We start from the raw sequence: 16,734 nt of genomic DNA on the forward strand, positions 1-16,734 counted from the left end.
AGAGACTAAACATGGGCTTCACCACTTCAAGCCTCCAATAAGCAAAGTGGTGGTATTTCACCGGTTGATGAAAATCATCTACCACCTGACAGACAATTTCAATCCTAACTTGTGACCTTTTCTCAATTATGTATGCTCTGGACTTGTTAACCAAATCCTCAGACCTTGTACTCTTAATCTGCCCTTAAAAGATGTTAGCTGCTCTACAATGCACACCTCTTGCACACATATCCAGGTACTATTCCACTTGTCCTTTTTGCACAATATATATCTCATTTTCCTGAAATTGAGTCACAAAATATATAGCTAATTCCTCTGGGATCAAGGATCTCTGCTGTGGAGGATGTCATTGTATCTGATCTTATGATGCCAGAGTTTAGTCTCCATTATTATGCTATGCAGCTCAGTGACAGAACGACAATAACTCTTGGCTATTAGAATGATACAGTCTGTCCTCGTATAGCACGACAGTTGTGTTCCTAGAAACCCTCGTTCAATGCAAAATCGTGCAATATAAACAACAGGCCCTATGGGAAAAGTGGGGTTAGGTGCCGACCACCGAAGATTGAACACACATTTGGAACCAAAACATTACCAAACACAATAAATAATCGGGTAATTTTAATCGTTATAAAATACGTAAGTATTTTATAACGATTAAAATACGTAATAAAAAATATAATACATTTTTATTATAATATAATAAATAATAAAAAATATTTTTTTATTATTTATTATATTATAACATTTTTTAATACTAAAAAGTATTTTTTACGTATTTTATTCGTAAAAAATGTATTATATTAAATAAAATAGTCGTAATAAAATGCTTACGTATTTTATTATGACTATGACGTAATAAAATATTGCTAATGCTTTTGCTTCTATCGTAAGCAAACCTGTTTTTTGTTTGATTTTCTATCCAAACAGATGACAGCCGTTCCATCTCATCCAATTCTTTGTGTCTTAATCTAATGGATTTTAATTACACTTTGATTTGTTCCCGCTATGAAAGTTGTTTTTATTTTCTCCGCCTTCTTTGTAATTCTCGGCGTTGCCTCATTTAGGCCTGTAGCACGTGCAATATCACATGGTCATTCATTTCGCTCAAAGCGTTTCACAATTTCATATTTTTTCTCTATCGACAGAGGCGGACTGGCCATAAGCCTTACTGGGGAAATCCCGGTGGGCCGGAGGCCGGTGTGATTTTGGCCATAAACCGTAGTATGAGGCCACTATAAATTTTCCCGGGTAAGAATTTTTGATCCAGTCCGCCTCTGTTTATCGATATTGCTTTTCTTTTTCTCTCTGAATCTGCAGTGTCTTCACCAGGATGCTTCCTTTTCACACCTTTTAAGTATTTTACTCAATTTTAGGGAAAAAAGCACAATTACAAAACGAGGAGGCACGCTTGATACACATAAACAAAGCTGCGCGCGTGTAGCAACTGAATAAACAACACCTAAAGGCCGAGATACACTATTAACACCCCATATTTTACTAAAGCACATTTCTGGGGGTTACTAGCATAAAACAATAAAAACAATTTCCAGTTTTGTTTCTGCTAGTGGAATCTGTTATAAACTGGTAGTAAACTCCATCTAATTGCATTTGCGATTATATCGATAGCTGGAATTGTGTTGGTTTTTACGTTATTATAGTGAAATGTGTTTCCCCTTCACTGATATAAAAAACATAAATACATTTTCAGAATCTTCTTCATTCCTATCGTGTTGCATTCGTATGGGGTGATTCCGCGTTCGACTGCCATTTCTTGTGTAAACAAGAAATGGCAGTCGAACGCGGCAGCCGAATTCACTTATGCAAGAAATGGCGAACAAGAAATGGCAGCCGAATTCACTTATGCAAGATTCGCCTTTGTGTAAACACAAAGGCGAATCTTGCATAAGTGAATTCGGTTCGTGTTATATAAAATAACGTTCCCCTATTTATAAATCGTGTATGATCGAATTCGTGTAATGTAAACACGTGTTATACGAGGACCGACTGTATTTAGTATTCTTCTAGAGTTTGAAGTTTGAATTTAAAGAAGTGCCAGGGAATAAATCATGCAATCCTTCATTTCAAAGTAGGTAAAAATAACACTGGTGAATAAACTTGGTTAGTCTTCAATACAAGATTCTTACTCATGGATCTTTGCATGAGTAAGAATGGCAGGTCTAGCACTGCCCACTGCTTTATAGTGATTAGCTGCTAATCACCATGATTTTGTATTAGAGTGAATGCATTTTAAATATCTATTCAATGTGCGTAATTTCTTTTTCTGATTTAAAACCACTGTGCAAAGGGAGAACTTTTTCCCGATTATCCCCCTTTGGTGCTGATTTAAAATTGGGAAGCAATTTTCCTGCAAAGACTAGATCTTTCAATAGATGCAAATCAGTGGGCAGAGCTAGACCTGCCTGTCACTTGTTGCAAAGATCCATGGGTAAGAATCTTGTACTGAAGACTAACCATGAACTTAATAGTTTTTTAGTAATTTGAACATAAAGCATAATTCAGACCACTGCTGTCTAAGAAGCCCTTGCCATTTCCTTCGGTTAGGAAAAAATAATCTATTAATTACATATATTTGGAGGTCTCTTCACATGTTCAAATTTAAAGCCTCATCATGTTTAAATTTGACTCTGGTTAGGCCATAGCTTGAACACTGCTTGGAAATCTCATTTTAGGAGGCCGCAAGTCAGAAACAGTGTAGAGAAAAGCAACAAGATTAGTTAGAGATCGCAAAAGATGTTGCAAACCAGAGTTTTGTGAATTCCAATGTCTGGAAGCTAATCATCTGTGTGGAGACCTAAATAAATTGTTTAGCCCGTAATGGTTGAGTAAACATCTATGGCACCTTTACTCCACTCCTCTTTTGATTTCATTTTAATTGAAAAAGCACCATCACATATGAGATGTGCAGAAATTTGCCTGTGGCTGGATTGGAATGCACTTCAACCTAGAGTTCTGTAAGGATTAAGTGTAAATAAATTTAAAAGGGGATTGGATGAATTATAAATAGTGGAATAAATGAATTGTGTATTTTATTTTTTGCTAATCCTGTAAAAGCTTCCTTACATCAGTTTGTCCATACTAATTTTCAGACGCTTAAGGACAAACCTGATTGCGGGAATCATGTTTGGGCTTGCAACAATGTTGCTATTTTTTATAGTACTTTTTAAGCAATATTCTGTGCTGCTGTTCAAGGTTCATTTAAGTTATACCTTTCTAGGCATAGTAATAACTTGCACATAAACATGTTTTAGCATATAACACACAGTGACTAATGAGTATTAACACTATGCTTTTTCCCCCATCTTAAATGATAATGAATAGTTATATTTTTCCACTAACTTATGTTTGTTCAGTCAAGATTAAAAAGATAAAATAGTAAGGTTATTATCTAAATGAGTAAAAAATCTGCATAAGCAAACAGCTTCAATTTTTCATAGGCAGAGAGAGATGCTGCAATTTTATATTTTGTGTGAATATAGATTTTTGATATATATAAAATAAAGTCAGCTACAAATTTTCCAGCAACTTTTATTTTGCCAGAGTATGGATGTACATATGGAAGTGTGCATGGACTCACCTTATATCTATATTACACATCTTACTTTATAATACATGAAATGGTGAGTAGGCACTAAAGATTTAATCTTCCATTAAAAATACATAATTTTTTGTAATAAAGATTACAGTCATAATTGTTGGTTCTGCTGGACTACCAGAGATGTCAACTGATACATGAAGCAGTTATTGCATACTCTAACAGGTTTCAGGTGTCCATACCTGGGCAAAGGAACTGAATTTGAACTGCATCGAGAGCAGAAGATCTGAAAAATTGCAATACTTATTATTATTTTTAATTTTAGTGATGACAATTCTATGAGATATGGCAAATGGGGTGGGAGATTGGCACATTTCCAGAAGGATCACTTTTTAAACTACAAATTAGAGCTTTCCTGTTAGTGCAAAATATTGCTAGACAGTTTGACATAGACAGAATTTAAAAGAAGCCTTGTTAAGAAAGACTGCAAACATGAATTTTCAGGCTTGGTTGCAGAAGTACAAGAGGTCAACAGAAATAGGTGGTACAAACTTACACATGAAATTGTGGGAAAATATGGTGGAAACCTTGGTACAAATCCCCCCACCCCGGCATGGTGGGGAGGATTAAAATTTAAAACTATTGTGCCTAGTATGGTCACCACATAATATACAGGAAATGCTAACCTGTGCCACTAGACAGTATGAAGAGTGAAGCTTTATCACCACAAAAAACACGATGTGTGTATGTAAAGGCACAGCAGAATGCAGATTATCTGAATCGATTCATGATAAAAGTGGTTTGGATAACAGAACATTTGGGTAAAGGATAAAAAACACCAATATCCACCAGAAAACAATTTATTAATTACTGTACACTCTAAAGACGACTGAATATTACAATGTCGTCTTATATAGTAATAAAAATAAACTTTTAAAACAGGTGTAATAAATAAAATTACCATTTTCAAAACACTTTATTAGAAAAAGTCCAACAGAGGAAACTCTTTTCTTAGCTAAGTCTTGCAAGTGTTTTAGTGTAAGAGCTATGGAGCATTATATTCATCTTGCTTTTCAAACCAATTCACTGCTATTTCAAGGCAGTTAAAGGCTTTACCATGAAAGGGAATCAGTTCATCATCATCTTCCTAATCTTTTCCTTCACAGTTATCCTCTTCTTGAATGCTGTCAAGTCCATCAAAATTTTGAAGTCATGATCATCTTCATTACTTTTCATTCCTTCTGTCACTTCAATTCCACAATCAGTTCTACTTGTTTCTTTAAGATGCCAACAGTTTTCCCAAACAACTTATCTTGGGCTTTGCGCAATGTTTCATATTTAATAGAGCACCATGAATCAGCAAGAATGTAAGCAAACTCATTCAAGTTAGGATTTTTATAAAAGCTCAATACCTCATTTTCATCACCATCACACAATAAGTCTTCAAGAGTTGTTTCCTGTAGAGCTTTTTTAAGAATTTCGATAATCCCCTAATCCACAGATTGCAATAAAGGTATTACATTTACATTAATCTCTCTCAGAGCCTTATAAACCTCAATCAGGTCACCTCTGAGGTGCCAGGTTGACAAGCTCTGCAGCTCACATATTCAGAATCTTTCCTCATACAGCCATTCTTCTGCTGATCTCACCACCAATCGAGCTACCCATCTTTGGATACTTTCAAGAAGCTCAATGTCTTTTTCCAGATGAGGTTTCCATAATAGAACACAGTATTAAAAATGTGGTCTTACAATTAACTGCCTTATAGAGTAGGATTATGACCTCTCTAGGATAGCATTCGATACATCATTGATACGACACTATGGTCTTTCCTGGCCGGCTGTTTACACTGCTCAGAAAACTTCATATCTACCTGTATTGCAACTCCCAGATCCCTTTCCTCCACTGTTTTTAATTCAACCTCGCAAAGTGTACAATTTATTTGGAGGTTGCTATTCCCCAAGTGATTTCCCCATTCAGACCTTACATTTAGCAGCATTAAAACATAGCCGCTACTTCCAACCATCTTAGAAGTCTGTTCAAGTGATTCTGAATGAGTGCTGCTTAACACTGATCATTCACGACTCTGACTCTGCCAATCTTTACATCACCTGCAAATTTTGACATCATGCCTTCTATCCCTTCGTCAATGTCATTTATGAAAATGAGAAAAAAACAGTGGTCCAAGAACTAATCTCTGAGAGACCCCACTCCTGACATTACACCAATTAATCACAACTCTGTGCCTCCTGCCCTATAACCACCCATCTTAGAACCTTACCAGTAATCCCAATCTATTCAAGCTTATATAATAACCTCTCGTGAGAGACTGAGTCAAATGCTTTGCTAAAATCCAAGAAAAGTATGTTGAAATTGTTCCCTAAATTCAGTTCATGAGTAGCTGTCAAATTAGCCTGGGCACTAAGTTAGTTAAACATGATTTTTCCTTAACAAAGCCACATTGTGTGTGTCCTTCAGAATGCTATATCTATCTAAATGTCCCTGGATTGCACTATTAATCATTGCCTCTAAGGTTTTTCCTACCACTGATGTCAGACTAACCAGCCTGCAGTAACCATCTTCACTCTTGGAACTGCTTTTATGTATTGGTGATACATTGACACTTCTCCAATCCGAAGGAATCTCCAGAGTAGGATGCCTCATAATTAACTTCAATGGTTCAATACTCTCCCTCAAAACTATAAGGTACATGCCATCAACTCTGCGAGCCTTACTTGTTTTTCTAATAAACAGTCATCCATATTTCACTAATTTCACATGGCTTGGTCTCACTTGCACAGCCTCTTCTGATCATGAAGGGACTTTTGTCAGTAAATACCGATGCAAAGTACTTACTCAATTCTGCTGCAACATCTGGGTAAAGCCAGTGGTGAGCTATAGTGGGCTTGCGAGAGCCCATTGTTCAGACAATCATTTATTTTACAAATGAAATCCTGAATTCAATTATTGAGTATCCAGAGCCAAAACTACAGTGGGATGAGCAGGGCCCCATCCCCTGCATTTTAATGGTGCAATTGATCAGTTATGCATTTTAAAATTGCTTCATTTTTGATTTAATTATAGTTGGACCTCTGTTTAACCAACTTCTTTATAGCGAATTTTTTTGAATTCCCCTTGGTAAATACATTTAAAATGGTTTCCGTTGAACAAAGAAAATTTCCATTTAACAAACACTTTAGTAGAGACAACTTTGTATGCATCATTCTCACCTCTGGCCTTTAGGCAATTTAGGTAATTAGAAAGTGCAAATTAAGGATGATATGGATTACTGTTTCACAACGTTAATGGTGTCCGTAAAATTTTGTAGTCACATACCGAGAAGTCGCGCTCATCAATATGCGTTCCATAGCCAGTCAGAGGATTAAGAAGATTCCTGACATGGATAATAGCCTCTGGTCAACTTGTGTTGTGGTTCTCCTTTACTCCAACAAACAGGCACATGCTTTTCGGTGAAGTAAGTGTCCACGTCTTCCAGTAAATTTCTCCCATCTTGGTAGTTGAATATCCAAGTGATTCCAACATTTTGCACAACATTCAAAGAACTAGTGACAGTAGCAACATAAAGGGGGGTTGAGGCAACTAAGATATATAAACTTTACGAAGATGAAATGTTAGCAGATTTTATAACATCGTCGAGGCTTTCACTGTGTAGAAACATTCTAAAATATAATGGCACACAGGCAATAATTAAAAAAAAAGTATCACCAATCTCCAAAAAACCAGCACAAACTTAGGATGATTACTAAAAAACTTGATGTGGAAACTATAAAGATGGGTCGTGTGTTGGGGCCACAATGAGCAGCTTGTAGCTTGCGGGTTGGAGGAATTATCCCACTTTGTATAAACATTTCGAATCAGAAGTTAAATATTCCGGATTATTAAATCGACTTTAAAATCTGGAATTTCTTGATCGACATCCTCCAGGAGCTCTCTTACCTTTCAGAAGCTTTACAGAATCACTATGGTAAAAGCAGATAAATGTATTATTCGAACTATCAATGTTATTGCTAATTAGAAAAATTCTGAAGGTAAAATTGAGATCATGTTGAACTGGAAAGAATTTGAAGAAATCAAAATCGAAAGTAAAAAAATTACCTCGTGACAAGTTATTAAATGCATTGTTTTTGCATTAAAGGATAAGTTATTAATACAACAAAGTGATTTTAAATCAAGTAAAGAAAATAATGATACCATTGAAAGAAATTTTAAACATATGCTAACCGAAATTGTGGAATACAAAAGAACTTTTGTCTCAGTGGCAAGACGGTGAAAATCGAAAAAGAAATTTAAGTTTTCTGATAAAATATGAAATAAAAATTAATGATTTTAGAGATTTTGTCAAAGACAGTTTATTTTTAAAATCGAGTGATATTCCCTTTTCAATTAAGAAAGCCAGAAATATCTTTGAAACCACTGCGATTACCAGTGCTGAAGCTGAGCAAGCTTTCAGTGTAATGAATAATATTCAGTGAATGAATGAATAATGTTGACAATTAAACATTTTGCAGATTACGGCATCTAAATGGAAAACCATTGCTTCAATTTGATCGTTATGTCAAATCATTCCTTTGAAATCATCGCTCAGCTATTGAGCAAAGCAGAAGATCGACAACAAATATTAATAAAGAAGTAAATTGTATATGGCAATTTTTAGAATAACTTTTTCTTGAATATTTGTGTAATAATGTTTTTTCATGTAATCTGTGATTTTGTGTACTTTTTCTAGAAAGTTTGTTTTTTATGTAATATTTGTTTTTATATTGTGGAATGTTTTGTGATAGTTTTTCTGTTATTCGTTATATGGGAAATATTTCATGTTATTTTTTATTCACAATATTAAAATTTTATCATGAAAAAAATTGTATCCATTATATTTCCCTAGTTGAAAAAAAAAGATTAATAAAGTTGCATGCGTGCCAAGCATGTGCGGTAGATGGTTTATGTGAAACACACTTCGTGTTGCTTTTAGGTATTTTGATTTGTATATATTGATTATGAAATAAAAAGGCTTTTTTTATTGTAAATATTTTATTGATCATTCACAAATTTTCAAAATTTCGGGAAGACAAGATACCATGGATCTATGATAACTAAAGTAAGAGATATATACTTGCGATTGCAACATATCTAAATGTCTCTGGAAAACAGCGATTGAAGTACCGATCTTGCAGTTGAAATGGCATACGCAGCTGTTAGGGGCATCTAACAATGGAATTTAACAAAAATGCGAGATGAAAAAACTAAATTGTTGATAGGTATTTGTATTCTAGTAGTCATACTTACTGCAATAGTAACTTTAGGAAGTATGATTGTGACATCATACTATTCAAGAATTCTAAAAAGTTAGAACTCCAGTTAGCATCGTAAAGGGGAGGCACGACGACCAGGTTTTTATGTTGTTTTTTTTTTTTAGACAGACCTAGAAACGTTTTACACATTCACTTATACGCATGGTTAAGGGGGTAATAAGCCCCATCTGTCCACCCCACTGAATCCACCCCTGACTCGAGATATCATAGCGGTCACGAAAAATGCACCATGCACTCTAATCACACTACTAGTAGTGCGAGCGTGGCAAGCGCCTCTGGTGGAACCCGTGAATGACGTCACTTCCATGACCGATCAAATTTATTCGTTAGAAAGTCAGAAAACTGTGAGCCCATTGTTAAAATATTCACAGCTCACCACTGGGTAAAGCTGATGTGGACGAAACCTGCTGCACATAGGCAGCACTAATCCCAGAATAACAAAAACAAATTGGGTTCTCCACCACCCTCAAGGTGGTGGAGAATGTAAGAGTCCGAGGGTTAACAGTACTCTCTGACGTGATGTTTTCTAAGCAGTAGAAACAGACTGCTATGACAACTCACGGGGATACTGAAACCTGGAAACCTCAATGCTCTAAGATGTACTTTTGCAGGGAGTGGGAATTTTACCAAATGTCAGCATGTAAACAGCAAGAGGGCTTGATGTAAGAACTGTCTGGCTATCATCGATTATAACAATCTCTATTATGCAGCCTTGGTTTTGGGGGAAAGTCACAAAATTCCAGTTTTGGTTAGTTCAATTTGTCCTGATATTTATGATTTTATGGTTGCCACTTCACTTTTGGATATCAGTGTATGTGTAAGAAAATTATGAAACAAGGAGAAACTCAAGATATTTTTAAAATTATTTTACAGTTTAATTTTCATGTGGAGTTAATTTAGAAAAAAAATTATTTTTCCGCCTAAAAGAATTCAAAATGAACCATACTTACCTTTCCACAATTTCTACAATGGTGCCGCCGACGTATTAAGGTGAAGGGTGCTTTACAGGTCATACAGTGATCAGATAATTCATCGGGTAACCATGGAGGAGGTTCTAATTTATAGATTAAAATTATTCACATGCATGTACAAAAGGTATTTTACTGATTAATTACAATACATTGCTTAATTTTAATGAAGCAAATAATTTCAACCAAGTAAATAAGAACAGTTTTCATTAAACGTTAACAACCCTGCAAACCTTCGTATCATCTAGCAAACTTAGGCATTAAGCCTGATATACCTATCATTAATAAATACGGAAAACAACAAGGGACCAACACTGAACCCTGGAGGACTCCACTAATAACATTAGTCCACGTGGCACAGTGTCCATTGATTACCACTCTGTCTTCTCCCACTCAACCATCCCTTTATCAATATCAGCAATTTGCCTTTACTGCCATATTGCTCCAATCTGTACAGCAGTCTTCCGTGTGCAAATGTATCAAAAGCCTTCCTAAGATCCAAGTGAACGATATCAACATTATACTTTGCACCCAGTTCCTTTGTACACACATCATAGTACCCAATCATACTGGTCAGACAAGACTTCTCCTTAACAAACCCATGCTGTGTCCGAAATATAAATGAAGTCTTGTCTAGATGATCCTGCAGTGCTTCTTTAACCAGCATCTCCATTAATTTCCCTGGAACAGAAGTGAAAACTAACAGGTCTTATTTACTTGTGTCACCCTTTGATCCTCCTTTGTGAATTGGTGTCACATTTGAACAACCAAAACTGAAACCATGGGTACCTCCCCCTGAGTCCAAGGACGCTCTCATAACTATGGCTAGGGGTTTGCTTACTTTTTTTAATATAACTGGATAGTTCCCATCCACCCCAGGTGCCTTTCTTATGTATATTTTCAAGAATTTCTGCTCCACTTTGCTCTCAGTTATTACAAAATCATTTAGCTCACTGCCAGAGTTTAATGCACCTCTGGCATTTTCCCCTCCCTGAATAACTCCTCATGTGTAAATGTTGATGCAAAACACTCATTCAGTTTGTTAGCTACCTGAGCAGGATGATCAACAGTTGAACTATCAACATCAAGTGAACCAATCTCATTCATCCCCTTCCTTTTAGAATTTATATAAGTAAAGAACTCTTGCTGTTTTTCTTTGCATCCTTTGCCAAAGATTTCTCATAATCTGCCTTTGCCTGCCTAACCTCCTTTGTGTCTTGATTACAGACCATCTTATATCTGCACTAGGCTTCTGTGTCACCTGTTAATATGTAACTCATGCATTTTTCTTCTCTGCCACATGTCTCATTAGTTCATCTGACATCCATTTAGGCCTAAACCTTGAACAATATTTCTTAGTTGGTATGAAAAGCCTAGTAGCTTTCAAGAATAATTCTTTGAATGCTTCCCATTTAGAATTTGCTGTTGGTTATATCATCAGTTAGTCCCACTGTATAGAATTTAAAAACTGTCCCAGACCACCACAGTCACCTTTATGAAAGCAAAAATCCTTCCCTTTACCCCTGATGGTAGTTACCTCTGAGTAAATCCCACATCAGCACACTGTGATCACTGCCACCTAGTGGTTCCTTTATCTGCAGATTCTTAATGCATGAAGAATCACTACTGATAATCAGATGAAGAGTATTACTCCCTCTGGTTGCCTCCCGAGCATGCTGCTGCTGCTGTAGAAAACAATCATAAAATAAATCCTAAAAGCTTTGCTAGTGTGCGAGTGACTAACCCACAAGTTCCATTCAATATCTGGGAAATTAAAATCCCCCATTATAATACAATCTAATTTACTGGCCCACTTTATTTCTCTGTATAGTTGTTAATTATAGTCATTAGGCCTATAACACACTCCTACTCTGATTTTTCTTTCCCAGTGCTTATGTCACACCAACTGACTTAACACTACACTGCACTGCACAGTTCACCCATGTTAACTGGCTGCACTTAGATTTTATGTGTTTCTTAACTAATAGCATAACCCCTCCTCCCTTCCTATCCTTTCTGTACACATTGTACTCCTCAAATTCTGATTCTGCCTTCTTTATATCTGTGTGACACCACGTCTCTGATAACCCAACAGTATCTGTTTTTGATGTTTTGACCAGCACCTGAAATTCATTAAATTTATTTATTAAACTCCTAGCATTGGTGTACATACAAGTATACATGAACCTGTTCTTATTCTTAGCTACCCTAACACAGCCCATATATTTACTTGTTCTGTGATGACTACCAGCAGCCCTTGAAATCCCCAGCAACATGCTTTCCAAGCTGCTGCTCATTCCAACAGAAGCAGTGCAAGATTCACTTTCACCTCTGCCTGTGGCTATTGTTAACCTATTAGTCTGTGAATCCTCCCACACTAGCAGTTTTCTGACCCATCTAACACTGCCTTGATAGCATCAGCAAGTATTCTTGCATCTTTCTGTTTAAGTGTATTCCATTCCTGTAGAAGCAGCCTCTCCTGTTAACAAGCACAGATCAGGTTGAGAAAAATTCTACCCCACGGTAGAATTTTTCTCAACCTGTACATGAATGTAATAACTATTAATGGTCCTATTGAGATTTCTGAAAAAGCAAATAAATATTCTCCATAATCATTCATAAGGAAAGGTGTTTAGGGATGGACCAGGAATATTTCAACTTTTTATTGGGAGCTAAATGATTCTGTGACAATTGAAAAGAAAATGGAAGACAAATTACCAAAACTAAAAGAAAAAAAGCACATGGAATTTATCCAGTTATATTAAATAAATAGCAAAATAGGTAAGCTTCTTTCATAACTATGGCTTCTGGTTATAATTATGAAAGAAGCCTTAGATTCAGGGGAGATCCATATAGATTAGAGATCACCTATCTTTTCTCTAATAATTTTTTTTAAATTAGTATTATTAGGGGTAAATGCAAGGTTATTTTGCAATATGAGTACACACACACACACCTAAATTTCTACAAACTACACACCACCAGAAGAAAGTTTCAGGTATCAATCAATTGCCATCTGGCTGAAAACAAATTTTTGCCATCTATGCTACAACCATCCTGAATTTAAAGAATTTAAATTATTCCACCCGTGTTCTGAGCGAGAGTGAGGTGCCATCAACTTACCTTGATTAATCCATTCAAAGCATCAAGAACTATAAATATTCTGCAGAATGGAAGGCTTTCTTCATAAGAGTAAATTTTTAGTTCTCCCCCATAACTAACCTTAATGCTGTTCTTTGTACAAATTCTAATTGATCCACATCCTAAAATGAGGCTTCCAGACCAGTATGCAGTAATCTAAACGACCAATCATTACTTTATTCAATGAGATAATCAACTCCTATATCATGCAGGCAAAATTCCTGTATATCAATGACAGGACGGCACTCCCGTGTGCTATCTTAGCAGCCTACCAGCAATGCTCAAAGAACTTCATATCTGACTTCGCAATTATCCCCCAAGTCCATTCTCTGCCCTGAGTGAGATACCACATTGGTATATTATTCTGTATTTCTCTACCCATATGACCAGCCTTGAATTTGTCAATGCTAAAGTTAATTTGCAACTTCTCAGCCTATCTGCCTAATTTTTCTTGATCTCTTTGCAGTAGCATAACCTGATTACTGTCATTAATCACCCTGCTGAATATTTGCATCATCTGCAAACTTAGACATTTATCCTGATATGCCTTCATCATTATCATCAAATAGACCCAACACTGAACCCCGGAAACAGTCGTAATGTCTTATAATGGGGAATTTATCCTTCCATATGTGGAAAGTTAAAATCTCCCACTATAAGGCATTCTGAGTTGCTGGCACAAGCTATCTGTCTGTATAGCTGTTTGTTATACTCATCACAGTGATTAGGTCTATAACAAATGCAATAGTTTGATTCTTGACAATAATTTTATCTACTGCTCGGTAACCTAAGTAACTGCATACTTTCACAATTTTAGACCCTTGCTTTTCAACATGCAATAAAAAGCATCAAGATCCTTGGTAAATGGAAAAAAAAAAAAAAAAAAAAAAAAAATTTTAAATGAAATTATATATTAATGCTTCAATAAAAAAAAACAACAAATAATAATAATTCATTTATATTTATTGCATTTCATATTTACACATGCAATTGGGCATATGACATTCTATAAAAACAACTCCAAAAATTTATCATTCACTGAAAGCTTATAAAGATAAGGAATGCATGGATAAAGAGAAAAATGCAAAGATACAGAAATATTGGTATGGTTGAGTAAATTAATATAATAAATAGTTATGGTCTAGTATATATATAATATGGTATAGTTAGTATGAATCAGAGCTGTAATACTCAATATGTTCTGCGTTGATAATAATATTTGTAAAATAATAAGAGGAGTCTACCTCAATACAGTACGCAGAACACTTCCGTATGATACCCTCCAGAAATTAAAACAGAAAAAATGGAAAAAAAAAAACAAACCGACAACTTACCGGTACATTAGAGTAAATTATAAATAATTAATTAAATAATCAATTTAACACAATATAAATCAAATTAAAACAATTAAAAATCAAATTAATGCAGTTAAAAGAATCTAACAAAAATATATAAAACGATTTTCCTTCCTTACATAGATTCTTTTAATTGCGTTAATTCGATTTTTAATTGTTTTAATTTGATTTGTATTGTGTTAAATTGATTATTTAATTATTTATAATTTACTCTAATTTACCGGTAAGTTGTCGATCCCCCCCCCCCCCCCGTTTTTTCCGTTTTAATTTCTGGAGGGTATCGTACGGAAGTGTTCTGCGTACTATATTGTGGTAGACTCCTCTTATTATTTTACAAATATGTTATAGTAAATATTGATGTATTACCTTCAGTGATACTGGAGAAAATGCTTTCATTCTGAACTCGATAGGAATCTACTGATGAAGATGATGATGATGATGATGAGTGATCTGGTATCACTTCTTCAGCACTATCTATAGAATTCTCATCCCTTTCCACATCTCCAAGGTGGGCAATACCACTATCTTCGGAGATTTCAGCACACACATCACCAGAAAAATTGTTTTGGTCATGTTCGGCACAAAATTCTTCTCGAGTGTTATTTTCATGATGTTCTGTAAGAAATTGATTCTCCGCTGAACCGTTATTTAAAAATTCATACACAGATCCCTCATTTACCAACATAAGAAATTCATTCTCAGAATTTATTGTGGGATGGCTGCAGTTAATGTCAAACACACTTTTCAAAATATTCCTGAGGTCACTAGCATAATTTGTTTGAAGTTGATCAGCTACACCTAAAAAAAAAACAGCACACAAATTACCACACAGCAAAGTACTAAATGGACCACATTTAAAAATAATTATCATAACAGAATTTATCAAATCAAAACCTAATATTCACATATTCATAGCTGCCAAACCTCCACCTTTAAAACAGAGAATTCCTTATTTACTCAAATCGAATTTTAATTTTTTTTACCCCTCTCCATCCCATCTTAATAGAGTTAATTACAAAAAAGTTTCCCCATCTTTGTGTACAAAACAGTGTTTTACTCTTTTTTTTTTTTTTTTTTTTTTTTTTTTTGCAAAAAGAAACAGAAAAAAGTTAAAATTAAATTTTTTAAAAATTTCTTTGAATTTCTGCTTATTTTAATTAGACACTAAATGGCTGTCAGGTGGCAATCAACAATGAAAAATAAAAATGTGGAAAAACAGCCTTGTTCTCTGTAATGACCATTTTAGTGTAGTTGTGTGAGGCTAATGGTAGAACAACACTATTATCATATCATGTGAATCCATGTGAGCTCACATGAAGACATGTCAAAAGTCAAATATGCGAGAGCCATATTTCTCATTTAGTTGTATTGGTAGGAGACATGTTATGTTGTCATTCAGTGTACTTCATGTGATATTGTAGGCCAACTAAAGTTTCCAGGAGCTCAGATTTTCTATCTGAACACAAAGTTCATGAGGTGCAATAGCATGAGCAGAGGAAAACGAAAGAAATGCTAATAGCAAAAGTGAGATTGCACAAGGTTCTATTAAGTAAGTAATATTAAGTCACCAAATTACCGAAATCAACATATGCGGCAAGAAATAGGAAGAGATTTCAAAATGACAGATAAATTTAAGAATTTATTTAAATACTTTAAATTTATTTATTTAAATAAATGGCTATTTAAAGATGAAATGCACAAGGCATAATTATATATGGGTTTTAAGTAATTAACTAAATAATATTGGTGTAGATACACCATAGTTTACCCATAAACTTAAACTACATATGTAGTATAAAAGGGCATCGTTTTAATATCTCATATTGTGGCTGCCTTCACAACAAGATACCAGGTATTGCACTACTTTGACTAAGTAACGTTTCTCTAATAGAGAAGTCTTCTCTAGTAGAGAAGCATTACTTAGTCAGTAGTGCAATACTTGGTATCTCGTGAAGGCAGCCACAATATGAGATACAATTAAAACGATGCCTTTTATACTACATACATAGTTTAAATTTATGGGTAAACTATGATGAATCAACAACAAATTAATTAATAAACATCTTCAAGTTGGTGTGAAAGACATACATATGCGTATATCTTGTACTATAATAGGAAATTATTCTGACATTGCTGTTGTTTAAATGTAAAAAAAAATCTAGGTACGAGGTTTTTGATTTAATTTGTATTCTTCCACTAGGCCAAAATGGATGTAAAATGACTTAAGGTGACTTTAGCATTAGCATTAGTAGAGGCATTTGATGCAAGAAAGCAAGCTTATGCAGCATCAGCCAAAAAAAAAAAAAAAAAAAAAAAAAAAGTAACATAAATAAATCAAAATAACCACTTCCACTTCACCCCTCTGTTCGTTCGAAATACCTGTC

General features: G+C 34.9%; 1 protein-coding gene across 1 annotated transcript in view; it reads right to left on the reverse strand.

Annotated features, from left to right (window-relative positions):
• Positions 1–3,533: 3,533 nt before the first annotated feature.
• The window catches only part of LOC150085745 (lateral signaling target protein 2 homolog), a 430,079-nt gene continuing 416,878 nt past the window's right edge, over positions 3,534–16,734 (reverse strand). Inside the window, 3 exon segments of the mRNA XM_090374675.1 lie at positions 3,534–3,842; positions 9,837–9,940; positions 14,717–15,148. Of these exon segments, the coding sequence (XP_090230801.1) occupies positions 3,708–3,842; positions 9,837–9,940; positions 14,717–15,148 (671 nt within the window). The 3' untranslated portion in view covers positions 3,534–3,707.

The sequence above is a fragment of the Mastigoproctus giganteus genome, chromosome 5 (assembly GCF_048544385.1).
Source record: "Mastigoproctus giganteus isolate SK-2022 chromosome 5, ASM4854438v1, whole genome shotgun sequence".
Lineage (NCBI taxonomy): Eukaryota > Metazoa > Arthropoda > Arachnida > Uropygi > Thelyphonidae > Mastigoproctus > Mastigoproctus giganteus.